The 25,167-nt window shown below is 39.0% G+C and overlaps 1 protein-coding gene across 2 annotated transcripts in view; it reads left to right on the top strand.

The window, feature by feature from the left end:
• Nucleotides 1-25,167, top strand: part of LOC145997172 (progestin and adipoQ receptor family member 4) — a 146,399-nt gene that overhangs the window by 111,718 nt on the left and 9,514 nt on the right. For both annotated transcript variants that reach the window (XR_014442871.1, XM_083133860.1), the window contains exons 2-3: nucleotides 19,280-19,498; nucleotides 24,876-24,979. Coding sequence is in view for 1 of the 2 variants with exons in the window: in XM_083133860.1 (XP_082989986.1) it covers nucleotides 19,280-19,498; nucleotides 24,876-24,979 (323 nt within the window). In the remaining variant the exon portion in view is untranslated. The remainder of the gene's footprint in view (nucleotides 1-19,279; nucleotides 19,499-24,875; nucleotides 24,980-25,167) is intronic.

The following is a 25,167-nucleotide window of genomic DNA, read 5'->3' as shown; positions in this document are numbered from 1 at the left end:
AAAAGTATGCAGCCTTGTGGATTAAAGAAAGACACCATTCTGCAACTGACCAACCTCACAGAGCCGAAATAACATCACTTAAGTTTTCATGGCATAGTACTGATATTTTACAAGTATTAAAGTGTTCGCAAGGAACTTGTAGGTGGTTTAAATGGACGAACATGGCGGTAGGAATTTGGTCAAAAAACATACAAATTTGTATACCCAAAAAACCTACTTCCCGAATTGAAAACACAAATACGCCACTGGGTGGGCGTCCCCCAGAGCAAAAAGCTTAATTAGCTCGGTGACCCCTCTAAAAAAATCCTCTAAATCGCAAAGCATATACGCATATACTCGTAGTTGAACCTTTGTCAAAACTATGAAGTTTTCTCCTGAGTACGCCGCTGTCATATTACTGTCTTAAAAACATTCAGTTGGGAAAAGATGGTAAAACCCTTTGCAGTTTGTGAGGTTCCAGAGTTGGGATTGACAAGCACTGTTTCCATGGGTTCATTGACAAGAGAAGGGCCGAAGTGGAAGGGGGGTGGGGGTGCTCCCGAAATGTTCCATGTTAATGTGCAATGTCTTCACACAATGGACACTTAAAATGGCATTTTCGAACATAAAAGAGAGGTATAAAAAGTTTACGTCTCAATCAATGTCCACGCAAGGTTTGATTCAGTGTTTTATGAAAGAAATCAATATGTTAATGATTTTGCATTAAAAAATCACTGAAAATGTTTGAATATATGTTTAAAAATTATGATTAATTTCTTATTATAATCATGCATTTGTCGTGATGATCACTGTATGTCAAAATGTAGAGTAATAATTTTGTGCAGAGTGTAAACGGAGGTGAAATAATGATTATCTGGATTTCAAATCAAATGTACGGGGTGTCCAGAATTAAAGCTCCTCTTCTCAGAGCCCTCTGGAGCCAGTTAGAAGCAACGGCTTACGCTGAAACTTAGTAAAGAGGCTATGAAGACAATGGGGAAGCGAATGCTGGTGGATAAAATGTAGTTCAAATTTTCAACACCAGGTGCCAATGTGGCGTTTAAAATCAAATTTCCCGTACTCTGGAGCCCGGTCGAAGAATTGGATTTTGGTTAAAGTTGATATAGAGTAACACCATTAAGCCGTGTTTCCATTATTATGAAAAAATATAAATATGCTGACCAAGGCAGTAATTTATTTTATTAAAAACATAAACTAAACGTAACGTTTCAACCTTCTAGCAAGGTCTTCATCAGACTCTGTATCAAGTACAAAAGTAACAAGATACCAAAAACAGGGCATTATATACACAAAACATTACTCCCTCCAGACTAATAGAAAGTTGTTTTGGAACTTCCTCGCAGGTGGCTTTCACTATACTTTCACATAAAAGGTATATACTTTCATATAGAATGTGGATTGGGCTTTATATATCATGCTCTTTTTCCTTCATTTTCTTCCTTCTCCTCTCCTCTTTCTCTCTTGTCCTTTCCACTCTTTCTAACACTTTCTTCCATTCTTTGTTTAACTTCAGTCCCCCATTCCAGTTCATTGTGTCTTGCCTTGTCCTTGACCCTTTCGCCATTTTTAACAATTTATCGACGATCGGATGAAAACAGATGAGGGTCTAATGCGAGCTGGGTCCAATTAAGGGTCTATTCAAGGCTGGTTTCAATTCAACCGAGGACGCAATTAAGAACGGAAGAAATTCCCAGCTTGGAACCCACAGGAGAACTCTGAAACGAACCTGAAACAAGATTCATTAACTAAGGTAGTAATAGTTACGGATTCTGGGTTTAATGGGACAATGCTGGAAGCGTGGGGTCGTTTCGTTGCTTGAAAATCAGGTTACAACTAATAAACGACATTCAGAAGGAACCCTCAAAATAAGATATGGATAGCCATCTACAACCTCCTCCCTCCATCAGTTTCTGAGAAGTAGCAAACAATTGGGAAAGAACAAGTATTATGCAACGTGATAACGTGATCTCACACATTCTCTCCTAAATTTATCAGACCTAAGAAATGAAACTACACTTTTCAGTTTATGCTATTCCAGATTGTAGAGCGACTGTTTTAGATTCATAGCGTTTGTATGTTCCAGCGCTTTCGGATCAGTTCTTTTAATTTTGCTAACTGTTCATGAAATTAGACTGAATAAAAAAAGTTATTTAGAATATCTCGATCTCGGTAAAATGGGATGCATAAGTATTACCAAGCAAATTGTCCATCTCCATGTTTATTCTCTTTGATTCACACAAGAATTTAAACGGAACGCCGTTATCAACTGGGATGGACAAGTATTACTCAACAAATTGTCCATGACTAATTTCATTAATTTCACTCTTGATCTTACGCGTTTTTAAGGAACGATTTTTTTTACGTATGCTGGTACAGTGGGATCCATGAGTATTACCGTGCAAATTGTCCATCACCATGTTCGTGCACTTTTATTTGACACAATAAGAGCTTCAAGAATTAAAAGAAAACTCAAAACAAGCTGTTGACAACTTCTGCACCAGCATACATAAAAATCCATCGCTTAGAAACACGTAGGATGCACGGTAATACTCATGGATCCCACTGTACAGAGGTTGTCAGCAGCTTGTTTGGCGTTTTGTTTCTATTCTTGAAGCTCTCACTGGGTCAAATAAAGAGAAGAACCATGGTGATGGACAACCTGGGTGGCAATACTTATGCATCCAACTGTACAACCATCGGCAAAAAATAATAGTAGGAAAATCGTCCATTGCTGATTTCATTTATTTTTATTCTACACCTTGTGTTGTTTTAAAGAATGGAATTATGTTGCCACGAGGCAGAATCAGTCCTCTGCTTATTGGCAGTTTCATTTCAATACAATAATACATGATAATCACTAGCGCTCGGAAGTTGATGAAAAGTCCTTTCTTTTCTGGTTTTGGTAGTTTAAACCAAGAGACAAGGGGTTTTATCAAATTGTTACAAACTCAATATAGGGTGTCAACAATATTTTTGAAAATTTAAACATTTATTAAACTTTTTCGTGTCTCTTTGTACAGAATTCAGCATGTATGTTATTTCATATCCAGATTTATGTTATGAATTTATGAAAAATCCAAGTTTTAATTAAGAGCAAAAATTATATTTAGGTATTTTTTTAATAATTTAAAGTCATTCTGTAATCTGTAGGTTCTTTCTTGAGATTTTTTAGGTCATCTTCCGAGCCCTACATAGAATACTCTACGTTATATACAGGGTGATTATAAATTTTCGATCCATTTCTGTGAAAGCAGATATTAGAATCAAACCAATAATGAGAATGGAAAACCTAACACTTAGTCACACATAATCTATCAAAACTTCTACAGATAATGCAAACCCAACCTCAGAGTAACACATAATCCATCACAGGTTGCTGGGAGTTTTGTGTGGACGTGCAGGGTGGTCATTTGGAATAAGGCTCAGTGCAACCTGTGATGGATTATGTGTTACTCTGAGGTTGGGTTTACATTATGTGTAGAAGTTTTGATAGATTATGTGTTACTAAGTGTTTGGTTTTCCATTCTCATTATTGGTTTGATTCTAAAATCTGTTTTTCACAGAAATGGATCGAAACTTTATATTGCATTGTGGAAATCAGGCTGAATCAAAATCGTGATGGACAATTCGCCTACTATTACTATCGCCGTTTCGTGTACGTACGATGGGATATATGAGTATTACCAAGCAAATTGTCCATCACCAAGTTTACTCTCTTTATTTTACGCAAGAGCTTCAAGAATTCGATCAAAACGCCAAATAGGCTGCTGGCAACCTCTGCATCAGTATAAGTAAAAATTATTTACTTAAAAACTAACAGGATGCAACAGAGAACTTAATGAAAGTAGTCATGGACAATTTGCCGAGCAATACTTACGGATCCCACTGTACCACCTCTACTGTGAACTTTTTCTCATATTTTTAAATCTTCTACCCGAAAGTTCTGCATCGAAAATCCCTAGTGTGAGCTTTATTTATTGCCTGCTAATCTCAGCCTTTGAGCAAGGATCCCCGAGGAATATCGATTCCACCTTCCGTGACTTCCCCGAACGCGTGACCGACAACCCTTCAACTGGGACAACGAACTCAGAGCGAATGGTGAATGGCAGCGAGTGCACTCTCCTCATGCTCAACTCGGCAGACCTCTCGCCGGTTGGACGTTGACGTCAGCAAGTGGAGGATCAATATAGATGGCGTGCGCGCGAGAGGAGAAACGTCACGATCTTTGCACCCTTGGAGTTTTTTTTTTATTATTGCTCTTCCCTTTTCATTACTGTTTCGAAATGTACGTAACTCTGGGCAACGATTTCGAAATAGAACGCACTGCGCTTTATTCACGGAAAAAGGAGATGTACATTTTTATATCTGGACTGTTTCTTATCCGTTTTGAAATCAGTCTTCTTTTATTGTGTGAGGATTGCTCCACATTTGCACTTCTATTCAACTTCAATCACAACCTAGTGAACACTGCAACGGTTTTGGCTCATATTTTTAAAAATATTGCGGCACATATTTTTCGGAGTTACAAATTCAATACAGGGTGTCCACAATATTTTTAAACCTTTAAGCATTTGTACACCATCGTACTTGTTGTCTTTAATGTATATAATTCAGCATGTTTGTTATTTCATATCCAGATTTATGCTATATGCCCCTGATTAGGTTGGATGATTGTTTACTGCACTTACATATACGAAGGTAGACCTGGCACAGTGCTTTGGTTTGAACTTACGAGTGTTGACTAGTGTGATTTTGTGTATTATGGTTTAGGAATGATGTATTTTGTAAACGTGAAAGGGATGCTAAAATTAATTAAATCAAATCACTTAACCAAATTTGTTGCAACATAATTACTTAGCAATTTTTATTCACGTGACCATACTGAAGGGAAAAGTTTTTTTTAAAAAGTTGACCACTTCTTGAAGAAATGTGCTTTAGTTCGCTCATTCCAAGGATTTACATTTCATTTCGCTGCTTACGAAGATTTTCGCTTTATTTCACTCATTCCAAATACTTTCGCTTTAATATCTTATTCCAAGGAATTTAAGTTATTTCGCTCATTCCAAGTATTTCACATTTATAAATAAAAGATAATATTTTATTAATTGCGTTCAAGGATATTCGATATATTTAGTGGAAATAAAGGTTTTTTGCTGTATTTCGCGCTACTAAACCTCTGTAAATCCAATCCGTGATATTTGCAATTCTCGAAAAACCCTTTCTCTAAGCATTAAGGACAGAAGGGCGAGAATATATTGTGTAGTAAGTTGTGAAGTATCATAAAGGCAGAATCTTTACGATACTTCTAAATATCACAATAAAATCCACATGGTCAGTAAACATAAATTACCAAAATTATCTCATTTTTGACTGGGGAAAGAGTAAAGGAGAAATACCCGTCTGTGGTGCGGGCGTCTGCCCTCTGCACCCGTCTGGCAACTTATAAGAAGAGGCGAAAAATTCAACTGCAGTAGACGACAGAAATATCATTCTAATGAAATGCACGTATGGTGAACTGATATTCGTGTGTAATTTTAAATCGGTTTTCATCACAGCCTAACAATATTATTATTACTTAATAACTTAACTCCTTTGCAAAATTGAGTTACAACATTGTTAAGCTTTCGTATTTTATTAACTTGCTGCTTATACAGGGTGATTCATATAAAAACTGACACATTTCATTATACATGTATGCGAACAAGAATAAAACTAGCAACAAGTTCTTACATCTAACATAAATATGTGAGTTTAATAAACTTTACGTTACATGCTGAAAATATCCTCCACTCCCTCGTGAAGGCACAGATGTACACGTCGTTCCTTGTTTCTGGTTGCTCGTTCGGGTATGCTGTTGTCAATACCGGCGATATCGTGTGTAATGCTCTTTTTCAATCCGTCAAATGTCAGAGAGCGTGTAAAGTGCACTTTTCTGGAAGATGTCGAAGTGGGGTTCAAGTCAGGTAATCTCGGTGGCCATAAGTTTTAGGAAAGTATGCGGTCATTGGATCAGCGCGAAGGACTCATTTGGTACATGCACGTGGAGTCATCCTGTTGAAAATAGCCTTGACACAGCTCTATGTCATTCAATTTCTCAACAAGCACCATGACAATTCGTAGCGTGTACTGAACTGTGACAATATGACGACGAGAGCTACCAAATTCTTCACAGCTGCGCACTCTCTTGTGAGTATATGAATCTCCCAGAAGTTCTGCATTATGTGAGACTAACACGAGCATTACGATGTATTCATATTCAAATAAAACTTGAATGAAATCTGTTAGTTTTATGTGAATCACCCTGTACTTGACCGAAGCCGTTTGAATTGTCCAATCATGATCTTGCTATAGTGGAACCACAAGGAAAGAAACCTGCGCAGTACCTCATCGCGCCGGCGGGTGGGGAAAGGACATGGGGAAGGAGCCTTCAGCGCGGCTCACGTCATTTTGCCAGACCTATTGATTTCTCGGGAGGATTCCTTAATAAACTATTGCCATGGAACCTCCAACAGCCTGCTCATAAACACGTTTCCAGCTCATCTTACTTGAACATGGAGGGGAGATGTAGAGTGGAACTCCACTCAGCCATGAAAAGTGCTGTTTGAACTGTGAAATTATGCCAAACGATACTCAATTGTGCTAGGACATTATTATTATTTTATTACTATTACTACATTACTATTTTTAGATGGCCGTATTTTATCCCGCCCGAAAATCTATTTCAATTTTAGTTATTTTACGTCGCTTTTGTGCCTCTACGGGTAAGTACGACAATATGGATGAATGAAAAACTGATGAAATGAATGAAGTGACACAAACACAGTGAAACGTCCTTGCCTTACTAGGTAGAAACACTGACTTCGTAGCGTGGACAAATTATTTTATACGTGTATGTATGTGTGTGTGTGTGTGTGTGTGTGTGTGTGTGTGTGTGTGTGTGTGTGTATGTATATAATTATATATTAAATGCAGCAACATAGAGGCAGCATAACTGACGAATAAAGGATGTGAGTGTTAATAACAAGAAATTTGCTAGAGAACGAAGCGGCATAGTTCAATTACAAAGGAAATAATGCACCCCCTCCCCCGTAGTTGCTTGGAACTTTCATCGGCTTGAAAATAGTTAGTTTTCTATCCTAAATATACTATTCTATACTTAAATACTTAATTTTCTACAAAATTATATAGTGGCATGGACTTCCAGAAGGAAGTGCAAGGATGGTCGCCACCCCCTCCTCTTCTGGAAAATGAATGTTGACATAAAAGTACCTATTATTTCAGACGTATGAGTTGATTTCAGTCAGTAATTTACATCCATTATTATAATAGGGATGTAGGAACGTGATAATTTCAAACTCAAGTGGTGTTTTCTGAGAGGGCAACATTATTACGGGGTAATATTTCTCGTTCACCCGCCTGATAAAAATACATTGTTTCCTCCTCTCTGGAAAAAATCTGCGGAACTCCCCTTGCCCCCCAGTGCGCACGCCTATGCCGCCCCCGAGAACGTCGTTCATCCGCTACTATTACATAGATCATCGGATTTTGTAGCAGATCTTCTGGTTTCCCAAGGAACAATCTCTCGATTTTTTTTCAAGTCTGACCTGGCAACACTGACCAGAGCACCGATAACGAAAGGGGAGATGCGCGAACGCTTTTGACAGAAGGTTTTTTTCCTTGTGGTCGAGCTATAGTTGCTACGGAAAGTTCCAGGTTAAATTCCCAACCTCTTTGTCTCTCTTCATCAAATTCATTCATCGTCGCCAGGAGTTTTCATTTGATTGGTGTAAGTTCGCATTTAGAGACAAAATTAACCTAAATTAAGCCTTTATGAAAAATTTTGAGCAGCGGTGGTCTAGTCGGTAGGGCGTCTGACTGCCACGCGGGAGACCCGGATTCGATTTCCGGGATGGATGATCAAAGGTCGGGATTTTTCCTGCCTTGTGTCCCCGCGTAAAGCAGCTCTGGGGCTCACCCAGCCTCAAAGCAATGGGTATCTGGGGGCAACTCTGGTGGCCGGTTGAGATGATCATATCACCTCCAAAATGGCCGAGGTCGAGAATATGTGGGTCCTCTAATCCCACATCCCCTAAATGTGCCTTCATGGCACGGTGCTGTATGCACGGGAAACTTTACCTTTTATGAAAATATTAAGGGATGTTCAGGAAATGAGGGAGGTTAGGGGGTGTTGTGGGTGTGTTGATAAATCACTGTTCGTCGCAATTAGCGAAAAGTAACAAAAAGCGAGGCAAAATCAAAAAGCCATGTGACTTGATCAAACGCCTCCCCACCCCCTATCTAGACCGACCACAAGGGAAAAAACCTTGGGACGAAAAGTCCCCGCGCAGCTTTCCCTTCTTCCCTCCACCTCGGGCCATAAGGAAGCATGGTCAACTCTCCCCCTCCCCTACTCGCGAGGGTACGGTGCACAGGAGTCGCGGGTCTGCGCAGCTTGTTTTGCTCGTGGTTCCACTATACCTTGCCTCAAGGCTACAATTTCTCACATCGACAGTTAAACCATGTGTGAAATAAATAATTAAATATGACATGTATGAATATAAAGATGTTATACGCCCGTTGGCATAGTGGTAACGTCGTCGCCTTGTAATCAAGCGGTCCCGGGTTCGATACCCGGTGGAGGTGCAAGTGGTTCGGATCCCACATTAAAGTGTAGGTCCAGTCTCGATTGGCCTTACTGTGCATAAAGTGGACTTGAAACAAAAACTCACTCAGTGCAAATACATTTGTCTGCATTTTGACATTTATGTAATACTCTGTGTCTCAGTGTGCAAATATATAACAGCCCTTGCAGTGCAAACTGTTAGGCGAGGATATGTCTGTTCTAGCCTCCGAAATAGGTGGGGGAAATATCCTAAGTTCAACACCGTCCCTCTATTGTTTAATATGGTAAGAGTAAAGCAGGTGAAAGGGTGCAGAAATTCACCTGGAGGGGGATAGAATCCCCACATCCCTTTCCACTTCGAGCACTCAACACCAAGATATTTTTACATAGGCCTATTCCCTGATAACATTGCTGACAGAAAGATTGGTTCTTTTCAAGAACAAATATGGAAAATATGGCGACTTTCGAAGTACTTTATATGGATCGGTTTTCTTTCCAAGGCAATTCAATGACGTCAATTGGATTCGTGGCTCGAGAGCACTTCCAAGTTGTAAGGCAGTCGCTTGTCTTGCATTCGAAGATCAAGTACCATTTGACCTTGTTACTTGTGCAAATATTTAGGTTTTTACTTCAAGAGCAATCTGTGACAGTAACAGACTACTCGATGCACAGAACAAACTTCCAAATATGACCGATAGAGGTCTCCTCTCAAGAGATTCAGAAGACAGACGGCCTCACAAGCGACTTACTACGTCAGCATCTAACAGCAGGGGCTCTCATAAATTGGAAACCATTAAACGGAAGAAAACCACATGCTCCGGGAAACAATGTTTATTTTTTTTTCTTTACTTTCACCCCATGTATGTATACATTATTTTATACCTCAATCAACCAGGAATTGCCAACCGTCGATCCCGAGCTACCGGTACCTCATCTTACAGGGTCATTTCCAGTAGGGTTTAATTAGAATTGACTTCAGAAGAGCGGCAATATTTGAGCGAAACTTTGAGAGAAAGATCTGCTTTTGCTGATAGATGAACATCTGGACAACTTGTTCCAATATTTGTGACAACCTATTCATCCAACCTAACAAATATTGTGGATGAAAGTAAAATTCATTTTCATCCACAATATTTAATGAATGACATCCTTCTCATTAACATGGCAAGAAGCAAGATAATAATGATTAGGGTCAAGTTTTTAAATTTTACTGTGTTTTTCAGAAAAGTATTTACATGTTTTGAACTCTCTTTAAGAAACGACAGCCTCTGTATGTTACAGAGAAATTAAAAATAATAATTTTATGCGATTTTATTTTATTTTTGTCATTTAGCGCCCCTTTTCTTCCACTTTTGGCTAATGGCGACGATGAGGATGATATTGAAATTGATGAAGGGACACTCACAAAGAAAACACATGTTCATGCCGGGATTCGAATCCGAGGCCCCTGGCGTCTTAGTAGTGTAAAAATGATTATACAGGGTGTCAAAAGTTGGAAACCATAGATTGATTGAGTTGCTTTATATTACTTCGCTCCTTAATTTGCGAAGATGGAGATGAGTGATGATATGATGAAAGCGATGAATGTACACTCACAAACATCCATGCCAGGATTCGAACCCGGGATCCCTGGCGTCGTAGCGTGATGTGCTAACCACTCCGCCACGGGGGCCGGCGTCAGGAAGCATAGGACTCATGGATTAATCGTACGTCAGTGGCTGGATGACCAGTTTCTGGGGAGGTGGATAGGTCGGCGAGGCCCACAAGGTCCCCTGACCTCAATCAAACCAATGGATTACTACCTATGGAGTCACCTACAGGCAATGGTTTATTCCATCCAGATTGCGACCTACACCATCTGCAAGGAATGTACCGCCTACCACAATCCTGTGTCCTGAAGAACTGGGAGCGTCGTCTGAACATGTGCCTTGCTGAAGAGGGTCAACATATTGAGCATGTCATATAGACAACATAGGCTGAAGTGAAAAACATTATGGTTCCTGACTTTTCACTCACCCTGTATATCTTGAACTTCTGATAAGCCAACAAAGGATCGTAAAAATTTAATCCATACTTGGTAGCTCGTCATGTATGTTGAATAGCTCGATGAGTTTGGTGACCTCTGGTCTATACATTGTTGTATTTTTATAATGCAATGCAGTGGAATAATCTCCATTGGTAAACCAACTTTTTCATATAGAAATAGAAATTGCCGGAAAATAAGTAGTTGTCAGACATCTGTCTTTGCATTACTTATACGTGCATGCTTCCCTTTGTGTCTTATTTCTATTATGTATAATTAAAATATAATTAGTGGCGGCGATTGGGATCCATAGCTGGGGGGGGGGCAAGGTACTAAAACTTGGTGGGTGGGGGCAAAGACAGTTTACTTCCCTTTGTAGATAAAAAATCAAAATTGTTGCGGTAAACCAGGTCAAATTTTCAGAATCTAAAACAATGTGAACATCTTCTTAGTAATCTGTGCTTTATGAGTAAATTTTTCATTACGATAGATTCCTCAAGTCAAGTGAGAAAAACCTGATTGGTCCAATTAAGTCACGTGGTTTTGGAAACTTGCCATGGATAGAAAAACTTCCAATCAAATACACGTAATCTGGGCGTGTGCAGTTTTTACTAGAGCCACCTACCGGATGGTTCCAAACCACTGTTGTTACGCAGTGGATAATATTGGAATATAATTCAATTTGCTCACTTTCGTAACTGTTATTTACAAACGATGAACTGTCGCGTACGAAATAAATTAGGTACTGACAATCGTTTGTTTCTTTTTTTCAATTTTTTAGTCACAGTCAAGAAACATTTGATCTGTACACACAACAATCGTACACACTCACACAATGCATGCATGGAAAGGGGGTGTGGGGAGGGGGCTGAAAGTCAACCGAAAATTATACATTTTACACATAGTGTAATTTCATTTCAATCACAGTAACATACAATGTATGTTAGTTATTGCAAGACCATGATAGCTTCAAGCTGCAGGAGTGTCTTTCGAGGGAGCAACACTAGTATGAGGGGAAATGTGACCACCTTGGGAAAAAATACCTTGCTTGCCTCTCCCTGGAAGAAATCCTAAGTGTATAAGATGAGACTCTTTGAAAATACTGTCAAATGCCAATCTCTCCCCCACGTAGTAAAGCGGGATGCATATGTTTTACCAGACGCAATGAGAGTCTCAATTGGTATTTTAAAAATATTTTCTATCTATTATTTCGAGACACGGCCGAGAACGAGTCAAAACTTGTTCGATTATGGGGCGAGACGAGACTGACAAATTTCGTCTCGTTATTATCCTTGGTGAACATAGCACCAAAAATCTGAGTGATGTATGCAGGGCGTGTTTAAATTGTTCATTTGTGTCAACAAATGCAGCTCAAAGATTGTCCATAGTTTGACAATGATCCATCCTTTTTGCTTGCTTGCGATTTGCGAACTTTCAACACTGGGAACGTTCCAATTTTACCACAAGCCAATGTCCTGGTGAAGGATGAGTGACGTCAAAATGAGATGGATTTAGGAATGCTTCGTGGGAAAAGAATTGACGGCTGGATCACTGTGTAACTATGAATAAATGCAGCAAAAATTCTGACTTTTGTAACTATTTTAAGGGAAAGGAAATGGTATTACCACATTTTATGATAATATTGTTTGCAGTATATGTATATAATACAGGGTGGCGCACGAAAAACCGACCCGCAGAAGCCCGTATACACGCCTGTTTTTCGTGCGCCACCCTGTACGTATGTTCCATTTTTTTAAATTCGAATTTGGATTTTTGAGTGCGTCAGCACTCAAAGACTATTTTGAACCCGTCATGTTATACGGAGTCCAGCCCTTACCTTACCTAAATTAACTGTAATGTCGTTTATTAAAACATTAAAATAAATAATAAAACATTCTGACTTCGATTAAAAGCTGAGGCAGCACACATACTCGTCTGGACAAAACACAGACGCCAGAGCCTCGTTAGTCTGCAAGATGCAGTCCAGGGTGTACTACATGGAAGTGAGATTGACAATTGGGTGTCCTACGTGGAAAGATAACCCCTTACACTCCCATATATAGTGTAAGGGGTGATCTTTCCACGTACATACGATACGTACAGGGTGGCGCACGAAAAACAGGCCCGCTGCTACGCGTGTATACGGGCTTCTGCGGGTCGGTTTTTCGTGCGCCACCCTGTATTATATGCATATACTGCAAACAATATTATCATAACTTGTGGTAATACCATTTCCTTTCCCTTAAAATAGTTACAAAAGTCAGAATTTTTGCTGCATTTATTCATAGTTACACATACACAGTGATCCAGCCGTCAATTCTTTTCCCCACGAAGCATTCGTAAATCCATCTCATTTTAACGTCACTCATCCTTCACCAGGACATTGGATTGTGGTAAAATTGGAACGTTCGCAGTGTTGAATATATATATATATATATATATATATATATATATATATATATATATATATATATATATATATATATATATATATATATATATATGAAATCGAGAGAACAGAGAAAGAGATGGACAGAGAGAAAGAGTAACAGAGAAGACATGGGGAAAATATTTGATTGCACTTTTGTTATTTAGCGTCGCTTTTTCGCCAATTTTGGCTAATCGCTACGATGAGGATAATTGATGATACGATGAAGGGACGCTCAAAAATAACACTAATTCTCAGGCCGGTCTTCGAACCCGCGATCTCTGGCGTCGTAGCGTGTTGTGATAATCACTCCGTTACGAAGGTCGAGAGAGAGAAAGAGGAAAGAGAGAGGAAGAGAGAGAGAGAGAGGGAGAGAGAGAGAAAAAACTAGAGAAAGAGCGAAATAAAAGAAACTGGGAAGCGAGGGAGGGAAATATATAAAGAAAAGACGGAAAGCGTGAGGAGTAAAGGAAACTAAAATAGAACGGAAAATAAATAAATAAATAAGTAAAAGAAAGGAAGAATAAAATAAATTGGAGAAATAAAGACACAAATAAAATAAAATAAAGTTGGAAGGAAAATAAATAAAGAGAAAAATTAAGAAACGAATAAAATATTTCGAGAAAGGGAGAAATAAAAGAAAATAGGAACAGAAAGGAAAATATATAAAGAAAAAGATAAATAAAGGGACAAATAAACGAAAATAAATGAAGAGAAAAATAAAGAAATGAATGAAATAAGTTCGAGAAAGGTAGATATAAAAGAAACTAGGAAGAGAAGGGAAAATTACTAAAGAGGAAGTGAAATAAAAGATAAATTTTAATGAAAAATTAAGAAAATAAAAGAAACTTGGAAGAAAATGGAAACTAAAAGAGAAAGAGGAATGAAAGGAGAAATTAAAGAAACTGGAAGATAATGGAAAATATATGAAGATAAAGAGAAATAAATCTATAAAATAAGTTCCATAAAAGGAGGAGTAAAATAAACTAGGAAGAGAAAAAAATATATAAATACAAAGAGAAATAAAGAAACTGGGAAGACAAAATAAAGAAAGGGAGAAATAAAACATGCCAGGAATAGAAGGTAAAATAAAGAGCGGCAGCCAATTATCTGGGAGAGAACGTATCGTCAGCTCTGACGCATATTTCTCTTAATTTCGGGGGAGGGGTTCAAAGCAATTGCCTTTTCCTTAAGTCCTCGGGTGAAGATTATGAAGTTTCTTATGATGTCCCTAAAATAGCTTCTCGTCCGATGCGTGAAGTTCTAAGTTTTGAGAACTAAATATAATGAGAAAATTTATTTGAAGATTATGTGCTGCTCTAAAATGGCTATCAAAGTTGTAAACTTCAACATGTTTCTCCCCTTGTCGGGGTAGGGGGTGAAAAGATTCTTGGGGGAGGGGGTTGTTTCGGCTCCCATGCCACGCACCAAAGATAATAATAGCAGCAATAACAATGACAGAACTTGTTAACGGAATGACACTTCAAATAAGATGTTCCCAAGGCAAATAGGTTACATTCGTAAACAATAAGGTGAAGCAACAAACAAAAATTTACCCCCAAATCATTAAGCTTCTTCCTATGAACTCTTTAATTGAAAAAATATAAACACGTTCTATTTACACTGTAGGCCTACTGTATACAAGGTGTCCAATAAAAATGTACACACACGTCCATTGAGGCTCTGGCATTGGAAGAGTTACATTCGAAGAAGAGTCCATGTTCTCAGTGTAGATGATCCGGACCGGAGAGTGCAAGTTTGTGAGTGGTACTTGGAGAAATACGCCGAAGAGACGGATTGGATGGAGAGGTTCAGAAGAATAGCCTCTGCGTTCACCAGACCTCACGCCACTAGACTTTTTGTGTAGGGATGCATAAAATATAAAGTTTACGGTACACAACCAGCAAGAGTCGACGAATCGAAGCAACCAGAACGGGAATGCGCCCAAACACGGAACGAAATATTTTTTTTTGTTTTCGATTCCATTCCTTCGGGTTTCCAGTAGTGCCTGGACAAGGACGGTCATCAGTTTGAAAATAGGCGTTTGAAAAAGAAAATTACTCATGTCTGTAGATTATGTTAAATTTTGAAAATGAGCTGTACCTTAATCAGCACTGTTATACTCATTCAAAGGGAGTATGCATTTTATTGGGGCATCCTGTATTTTATTGACGTCGCTCACGGTTACTATTTATTATTTTTTCCGAAATGATGCCGCCCACTGACTCAGCCATCCGCAGTTTCAGTCTATAAATATAGGTTCTTCTCGCCTGGAGAAGATTCAACATAAATTGGCTAAGTCGAGAAGGTCAAGTGCTTCTTGTGACGTCAGAATATGAAAAAAAAGAAGAGGAAACGCGCGCTGATTATTTCTTGCTGACTGCACTGATCTCTCACGGATTCCTGGAAGAAACAAACATGTTAGAGCTGCAATTGCGGCACCGTGCTAGAACACGCTGAATATTTAGCAGCAATGGGAAAAGAAGCGAGAAACAAATAGAGAGTAGGAAAAAGAAAGTAAGACAGAACGAGAAAGAGAAGGAAATGGAGAGAATTAAGAGGGAAAGAGTAGAGAGAGAGAGAGAAGACAGAAAGAGAAAAACAAAGAGAGAAAGAGAGATTTTCTGAGACGAGAGAGGAGGAGGGGAGAAGAGAGAGAGAGAGAGAGAGAGAAATGGAGATATCAATAGAGGAGGGAGAGAAGAAAAAGACATGCAGAGAGAAGGAAAAGGATAGACAGAGAGAGAGAGAGAGAGAGAGAGAGAGAGAGAGAGAGAGAGAGAGAGAGAGAGGGAGGGTAAAAACAGAATTACACACAGAGAGAAAGAAGACAGAAATATAGAGGGAAATAGCAAATAGAGGAGAGAAAAAGAAGAGAGAGAGAAAAAAAGACAGACAGAGAGAGAGAGAGAGAGAGAGAGAGAGAGAGAGAGAGAGAGAGAGAGAGGCAGAAAATGGTAAAAAGGCGAGAGGAAGAGAAATAGAGGGAGAGAAAGAAAGATATAGATAGAGGAGGAGAGAAAGAAAGATATGGATAGAGGAGGAGAGAGAGAGATAGTAAGGATCTAAGAGTAAGAAGTAAGAGAGAGGGAGAAAGAAAGACAGAAAACGAAAGAGAAAAATATGGAAAGAGAAGGGGAGAAAGAGAAATACACAGAGAGTTAAAGAGAGAAAACAGAAGAGAGAGAGAGAGAGAAATTTAAAAGAGAAAAAGAAAGACAGAGAGAGGGGGAATAGATAAAAAGGTGTGTGAGAGAGAGAGAGAGAGAGAGAGAGAGAGAGAGAGAGAGAGAGAGGGAGAGAGATAGGGAAATAGAGCAAAAGGTGAGAGAGAGAGAGGGAAATAGAGAAAAAGGTGAGAGGGAGAGAGAGAGGGAAATAGAGCAAAAGGTGAGAGAGAGGGGAAATAGACAAAAAGGTGAGAGAGAGAGGGGGAAATAGAGAAAAAATGTGAGAGAGGGGAGAAATAGAGAAAAAGGTGAGAGAGAGGGAAATAGAGAAAACGGTGTGTGTGTGTGTGAGAGAGAGAGAGGGAGATAGGAAGAAATGGTGGGAGACAGAGAGAAAGAAGGAAAAAGAAAGAGAAACAGACACATAGAGGGAGAGAAGAGAGAGAGGGGGAGAAAGAGAGAGAGAGAGAGAGAGAGAGAGAGAGAGAGAGAGAGAGATCATAAGAGATAGAAGGAGTTCCAAAACATTGAGTTATTAAATGTCCCTATAATTACTTACCAAATAAATAATAACCCATGGCATAACAATCCATGAGGGCCAGTGTCTACCTACCGACTGCCGGTACTACTCACTCTTACCAGAGGTGGACGATCATTCAACCAGTTAGAGGGTGACGTGCGATCAGCACGACGAACCCTCAGTCGTTATTGGACAGGGCAACGCTACTCATTCCAGAGGCGTCTCGTGAACGCATGCGGGGCATGCTGCGCATGCGTCAATTGTGGGAAAAAGGACAGCTTGCTCTGCGACGACATTCATGAGCATTTCTACATTCTAATTTCTTCATATAGGAGAAGTATTTATTTTACACGAGAGCGCTGAACTAAGCTTATATTACATTTCTTGGATCTGAAGTGACGCATGCGTCAATTGTGGGAAAAGAATTATTACTTTCTTTCACTTCAGATCCAAGAAATGTAATATAAGCTTAGTTCAGCGCTCTCGTGTAAAATAAATACTTCTCCTATATGAAGAAATTAGAATGTAGAAATGCTCATGAATGTCGTCGCAGAGCAAGCTTTCCTTTTTCCCACCGTTCCCGCATTCACCGCATGCGTTCACGAGACGCCTCTGTTCGTAGCTCCCCAATTTCCTCACAATGGTGGGTGGCCACCGGCCCCATACACACAGCCCGAAATCTCAGGAAAAGTTGTTACGCTTCCTTCGGGGGACTCACCGAGCGCGTCCCTTAGCTACCTGGTCTGAAATCAGTACGCAGTTTTCTTTATTATCGAAAAATATTGATTATATTGTGAAGATAGAAACTTTTACCACATTCAGCCCTAATCAAAAAGAATCGCAAGAGTACGTGAATCGAATTCACTTTGTGATTTAAAGGGTGTCATTTTGGTTGAAAATTGACACGCTGCTCCAATAACAAAAGCAGCATTTGCCTAGATTTCTGATAAACCATAACTCTTGCTGTCAACAAATTATACAAATATAAATACATAACGTTAATTAGTAAACTTAATTCTCTTTTAGCACATGTGTTTACATCTGTAATATCAAGTACATAATTATCCGAGCAGAAATGTTTGTTAATAATAATAGAAAAGAATTCTCATTTTGTGCTGAAAAACTGTTTGTCAGTTTCGAGAATGTGAGACCTTGAAACTTCAGTCTCTCTGTTGTAAACGTAAACAAGCGTGTCAATGATTTGGTGATTAATTAACGGAATTGCCTGCTCATTTCAAACAGTGGGGAGTTCCTTGGTTACACACTAGTGAACATTTAGTGCTAATGGAACACCAACCTTGAGAATGCAAATGAAACTTCTCGTAGATAATTAGAACTGCACGTATATTGCTACGCATGCGTAGTGAGTGTATGTTTACAGACTAGTACGAGCGGTGTTGCTTTGCGCTTCGGTGTGAAACCCTCCAACCACTTGTCGCTTCAATCTGAAAGTTGCCTTAGACGTGGGGGCGGGCGGGTTTCCCCCCACATTTTGTACATTTTAAAGTTTTTAAAAAATATCACATGGAACGAAACTCGTAGAATTGTCACGGCTAACTTACGTTACAATTGAGCAAAGACCTTTGAAATATAATCCGTGTTCTACAGTGGCGTGTCCAGAATTTTCGAAAGGTAGGGTTACATATATATTTTTTTCAGTAGCCAGCCCTCATGTTGCCGTCTTTGTCTGCCTTTAACGTTCTGTTTTTAGAAATACTGGACCAAAGGGGGTTATGACCCCCTTGGGCACGCCAATGATGGTCTATCTGAGCACGGATACACTATAAAATATTTCGTAATTACCATTTTTAATCTTAGCTATCGTGGGTCATTTTAAAGATAGTTTGTGTTCACCTGTTTGCCCCCTCCCCCGAATTATTTTCTGCTTTGAATCGAAAATTTTAATTTTCTCAAACTTTCGGGACGGGCTATACCCTCAACAATTAGTCCCACTACCCTGCATAGTACAGTGTTTGTACCCACACATTTCATTTACCTTGCACCCCATGAGAGCTAGTGGACTTTTCGAGCATGGGGGGAGGGGGGGGGGGTAGTAAAAAAAATTCAAAACGGGCAGTTCTTTATATAAAACTTCTATTCCATGTTGCGATTTAAATATTGCAATATAAAAAGAAGTAGACCAAGAAAGATTAATTTGGAAAATTTATTAGAAGTACTACTATTTCAAAAATATTTTAGGAGGGGGATTGAATCCCCATCAAAACCTCCTATATCAGCATGACATTCTCGCAGTTTCATACTTAGCTACACATATTATTAAGTAGGAACCTCGATTTAACTTTTCCCAGGTGAACGAGGTGAAAAAACAAATATATCAAAACGTGGTAAAACAAAAACCCGTAAATAATGTATAACCTTATGTTCGTGAAGATTAATATACGTAAAACTCGGTAACGTTAAATCGGGGTTTCACTGTAAGTTAAATGTTGCTGTGTAGGTAGTAGGTACACATTTTTCTTGCCTGTTTCTTAACGTGGTGTGTTTCTCCTTGCAGGAATACCAATTGTTTACATCTTAGCATGCATTCCTCAGATGGTGCCTTGGGATGAGCTGCAGATGGAATTCCTTCCATGGTGTCACATTATTGGAAGCGTGGCCCCCTGGATTGGCAGCTTCATCTATCACTTGTTTATGAACTTGGAAAGTGGAGAGGCGGTATATTATCGGCTTCTTCAACTTGATATGTTGGGAATATGGATAAGTCAAAGTTTTGGTGAGTTATAACTTGCGAAAACGAGAATAATAATTATATATTTAGTATTATTTGCTGATATGCATTTTCCTTGTTTGTGTATAATAATAATAATAATTAGGGATGGCCAAATCCGTAAAAAATGCTATCCGGATATCAGAAATCCGATATCCGGATATACAGATTATCCGGTAATCCACATTATCTGGATATGCGATATTGGGATAATCCTGATTATCCAGATATCCAGATTATCCGAACCTTCAGGCAGGTTTTTATCAGGCTAACTTAATACTAGTTCACTTTACGGATTTTCTACAAATGCATCATCAAAATATGTAAGGTAAACTGGGGTATTAAGGACCACGTGGTATTAAGGTCCGTGTGCTAGAATTTCGTAAAAGCACAAAGAAATGCGAAGCGGCAGACGCACCAGCCGTGTGCACTGCCTGTGATTTTTTTTTTGTGTAAATAGTACTCTGCACACAAATGGCATGTAAGCTGCGTAGTTAAGACCAGCAAACGGAACCAGCCAAAAGGCAGACACGCGAAAACGCCATAAAGAACTGCTGAGATGAAGTTAAAAGCGCATCCTGGAACGTCTACTGCACTAACAGCTGCAGAAGAATCACAATTAGAGTAGTGCTTCATTCTATTTCCTCAGTGGGGTATTGGAATGAACAAACAAGACTTGTGCGACGTAGTTCAAGATAATTGTGTTTCGAAAAAGAAGGACGTACCATTCAAAAGTGGACCGGTCCTTGATACCCCATTGGCTGGTCCTTATTACCCAGCAAAGGGACAATTGGGACCATTCCACCTATCTTTTAATTCATTGTTGTTTTTGCCTTTGCATTATATTCCTACTCGTTTGTTGTCATTAATGTAAAGTAGAAAATATACATTCCAGAATGCATCCTGTTTGTTTTTTCTTGAACAGCTGCTGATGAATTTCTTCAATGAAATAGCAATTTGGTGGTCCTTAATACTCCGGTTTACCTTACTATTTGGATATCAGAATTGCCCTGATATTCGAATTATCTGGATATACAAAAACGTAAAATCAGGGTTTCACTGTAAGTTAAATGCTAGTGTCTATGTATATACATTCCTATACTATCCGAATATTTGGATTATCTGGATATTCGAATTTTTCGGATAATCTGTTGCATCCGAAATGGATAATTTGAAATCTGGATATCCTTTATCGTGGTTAATGGCCATCCCTAATAATGGCGATGACGACGATGATGATAATAATATACACTCCTCACAAAAAAATTGGAATATTGTTATATTAGGCATAAGATGATAGGCACAGCCTTAGAACACAACAATACATGCTATATGTCTGGTGGACATTCTTGTGTTTTCGCAGACATATGCCACCGTGCCTACTGCCTATCACTTATTGCCTAATATAACAATATTCCAAACTTTTTGTGAGGAGTCTAATAACCGTCTTTATTAGAGCGACCATGTCTAGGAGATTAATACAATACAAGCAAAGAACATAAAGAGATACATTGAAAATCAGCCTGCAATTTTTACTCTGAAAATTTCATGTTTCTTACACTGGACATGGTTTCATGTTCTCCCTATCAATGGTTTATGCACATTTTTCCATCTGGAGTTGTAAGTTTACATTTAGGGGGAGTAAAGGTAAAATTTGGGGGCAAAATGATCATTGTAAGAATAACCCAATTACACTTTTGTAGTTTTTCGGAAATGTGAATACATTTAATCATTTATGCGCTATCCTATTTCTTAACACTATGTTTCTTCATAGACTGGGTGGGTGGACAGCTCGCGAGTCAAGCAACAATGCACTTACCACCAAGTTGTTTATTCTCCTTATAGCATTATAGCAGCAATCATTACATAAAAGTTGTTGTGCAGTGTATGTAAGCTTCATTTTATGTTTTTCAAGAGACCAAGGTAAAAAACTCCCCACTGAGAATATATGTACTATTATCGTGGGTTGTACAAGGGAGGGGGGGACATGTCCACCCACACCCATCTTCAGAACCCCTCATCTCAATAAAAAGAATTATAAATGAAACATAATTTCAATTTTTTTGCAAGAACTGAACTACCTGACCTGTTCATTTATTTTAGTGGTGTGTCATGTCCAAATATGTAGCCTCTGTTCCGATTAGCCTCTGTTTTACAAACCTTTGTTCATTAGCTACCATAATTTAAAAACAATTAATTTTAAAGCAGTCACATGCAATTTCATTCTTTCTTTCTGTTTTACATGAACATTATACTTGTTTTCCCTAGGGTTACAATGAAAATTTGTATTTTAAAATAAAGATTTTCTGCAGCATGAAATCAATATGCATTAAATAGTGTGTGTCATCGTATTGTTATAGTAACAACACAGTTTTAATTGACTTCTCTTAGATGGACAAAATGCTTTCAAAAAGCACCTAAATGTTAAAAATGAAATTTGTGAAGTTTCCCTTCCACTATATTTTGCTCAATTCAAACATTTGGCCTATCCCTATAAGATACTCTTAAAAGTGTCTCAAGTTAAATTTGTATTTTGGGAAGGGGAAGAGGTAGGGGTGGTCTAGGGGGAAAGGCATCTGCCCCTACCTCCCTCTGTTCTCACTGGGACCAAGTCAAAAAATCATTATTTTAACATTTGTTCACATCCATTTTGGTTTACATGTAGCTAAATGCTTAGCACTTTTGCCGCAAGTGCAAGAATTGCTGGGAGACTCCAAAAATTTTGGCATAGATCCAGCATCGTGAGAACAATTGGAGAGCTACTTGAAAAAGAAGTAGTGGGCTCCGGGATTGAAAGACAAAAAACAGTGGTGTTGGTACTTGATGTGCTGGCCATGTCACTTTGCAGGCCTTGGCCGTCAGAGAGCTGTTGCACCACCACGAAGAGTTTTTATTCTTTTTTGAACATTTCACTCAACATTTACGTTGTGCAAGATAATTTAATAAAAATGCATATAAAACATTTCAAATGGGTAATACAATGCTAGCGTGAATGAGTATTGTAATGTTATGGAAGAAAGTATGATAAGCTAATTTGAATACATTGGTCATTTTAATAATATTTTCTTTGCAAACAGAATGCATCTTGTCTGCAGTGTAACAGATACGTAAGTTTCATGTAACAAATACTGATATCATAATAGAGCTGAGCCAACAATGATACTAATACCAAAGTCAGTACTCTTACTAATTCTCACTGATGCTGATACCAATTGATTGATTATTCACCTTAAGGATTACAATGATCCATGGTTTCGTCAATTACATGATATCATATTACATGGCATATTACAATTGAGTATACAGTCTTGAGTGTTACACATTTACCAATACTTGAAAAATGTAAGAAATGAAGATAGTTCAGAATATTTATGAATTTTAATATGTAATTCTTTCATTGCAATTATACTACACAGTCACATTATTATGGCCACCAGCTAATGTACAGATTAACCACTGTGTGCAGCACGGACAGGCTGGGAGTTACTCAAGAAGATGCTGGTAGGTAGTTACAGGTATCTGGAGCCATGATGCCTTCACGGTATCCCACAGCTGCATGGCAGAGGATCCATAGAGGGAACACAATGATCGAGGTGGTCCCACAGAGGCTCTATTGGCTTCAAGTCTGGGGAATTAGGGGGCCAGGAAAGTACTCGGAAGTTTTGGTCATGCATTGCTAGCCGTGTGACATGTTGCACTGTCTTGCTTGAAGATCCCACCCACACCAGGGAAGACGATTAGCATGTATGGGTGTATATGATCTGCAAGGATGAATTCATAACTAAATCAGTTGAATAAGTGGTCTCAGAGAATGAGAAGATAACATTCTTCAGACCATAACGCTGCTGCCACCAACTTGTATTCTTCCAGCATGGTTACAGTGTGTTTGTTCTCCACTGTTCCTCGCCTGACATGAAGCAGAAAATGGTACTCTTCGGAAAAGACAACACTTTGCAATCAGCGCAGGTCCAATTGCGTTGCTGTGCAAATTGAAGCCTTTTCTGCCGATGCATCTTCGTTAGTACAGGAGCCCCATACCAAACAGGGTTCCTGAATTGTCGTTTTATACAAACGTCTGGTAGCTTCCTGGTTCGTTTTGACGCTGAACTGCTCCACTGAAGCGATTCGGTCGGACACCACAAACTTTCGAAGCCAACGTTCACCTCGCAAATCAATGGCACGTGGCACTCCACAGTTTTCACATCAGTTATTCGCAATGATGCCATTTGTCCACTCACGACACACTTTTACCACAGCAGCACGTGAACAGTTCACAAACTGCCCTGTTTCAGAAATGTCACCCTTGGCTCGAAATACTATAAAAATCCACTTTTGCAACTTGGATAAATCGCCCCTTTTACTAATAACAGCAACGACTGATGTGTGTGCAGACGACCTACCAAATACCTTATAAACCCACCACACCAGCTCACGCCATGTGCCATTCTTCATGGGCTACATGCTGCCGACGCCAAATGTAGGAGGTAGTCATAATAATGTGACTCGACTGTGTATATCAATCTACTAGAGTTTTACCTTACGATTTGTCAAACATAGGAGATGTACTGGGTAGAAATTGCAAGCTAATTTACAACTCTACCCTCGGAGACACTAGGCACTGTCGGCATGATCAGTGTTTTGAAGGCAACAGACACTGTTGCAGCACTGGAAAAGACAGTTCCACATAGGTGAAACAGCAAGAAATCAGATGAAGCCAGGGCTGACTCACTAGCTCAGTTGGTACAGCAATGGCATGGTATGTCAGAAAGCCAGGTTCCAAGTCCTAAATCGAGCCTACATTTTTCGCTGAAATAGATACTAGAGTTTTGCTTTAACATATTCACAATTTCACATGAGATAACTATTTAACTATTTAATCATTGCATAAATAGTGAAAATTATGCAGTATGCAAATTTTCCAGGATATCTGGACACTGAAAAGTGTTGTTCGTCATTTTTGCAGACTCCACAAGACAACCAGACTCTGGCAAAGTATCAGCTGGTACAGTGGAATGCAGAAGTATCGCTAGGCAAAGTATCCATTACTATTTTAATTAGTTTTCCTCATGCATGCTATGTGTTTTTAAGGAATGAATTTTAACGTATGCTGGTGCAAAGGTTGTCAATTCTTGAAGATGTCATTGGGCAAAACAAAAATAATAAAAATGGTGAGGGACAATTTGCTTAGTAATACTTATGCATCCCACTGTACCAATACACTGGTATCAGTATTGACTCAGCTCTACTTACCATGCATTCAGTTCTATGTTTTTCCTTCTGTGATCTCCAAATGTAATTTAATCTGCACAGTATGTGTTTGTGTTTATTCATTGTTGTGTCTGTGATTAACCCAGTGTGATTGTGGCTTAATCTTTTATAACAGGAGCTCTTCCTTCAGTTTATACATCTGTATACTGTCTGCCGTGGATGTTGCAATGGCTGCTTCTTTCTTCCTACTGTCTACTATCCATTTGGGGTCTCTATAAGGTAACAACGTTTGGTGAATGGTTTAGTGGAGTGAAAGGAAAAAAAAAAAATTGTCAAGCTTGCACATCAAGGGCTCACAACTGTTGGAATAGGGTTTACTACAAAATTCACGGCTAGCTGTTTAAGCGGAAATAGATGTCATCCTTCCTCTTGGCCGCATGCAGGTGTTATGCTAGGAAATATGATGG

This window comes from Lepisma saccharinum, chromosome 13 (genome assembly GCF_977018435.1).
Source record: "Lepisma saccharinum chromosome 13, izLepSacc3.1, whole genome shotgun sequence".
NCBI lineage: Eukaryota > Metazoa > Arthropoda > Insecta > Zygentoma > Lepismatidae > Lepisma > Lepisma saccharinum.
Note: the sequence above shows the minus strand (reverse complement) of the source record. Positions and strands in the feature narration are given on the sequence as shown.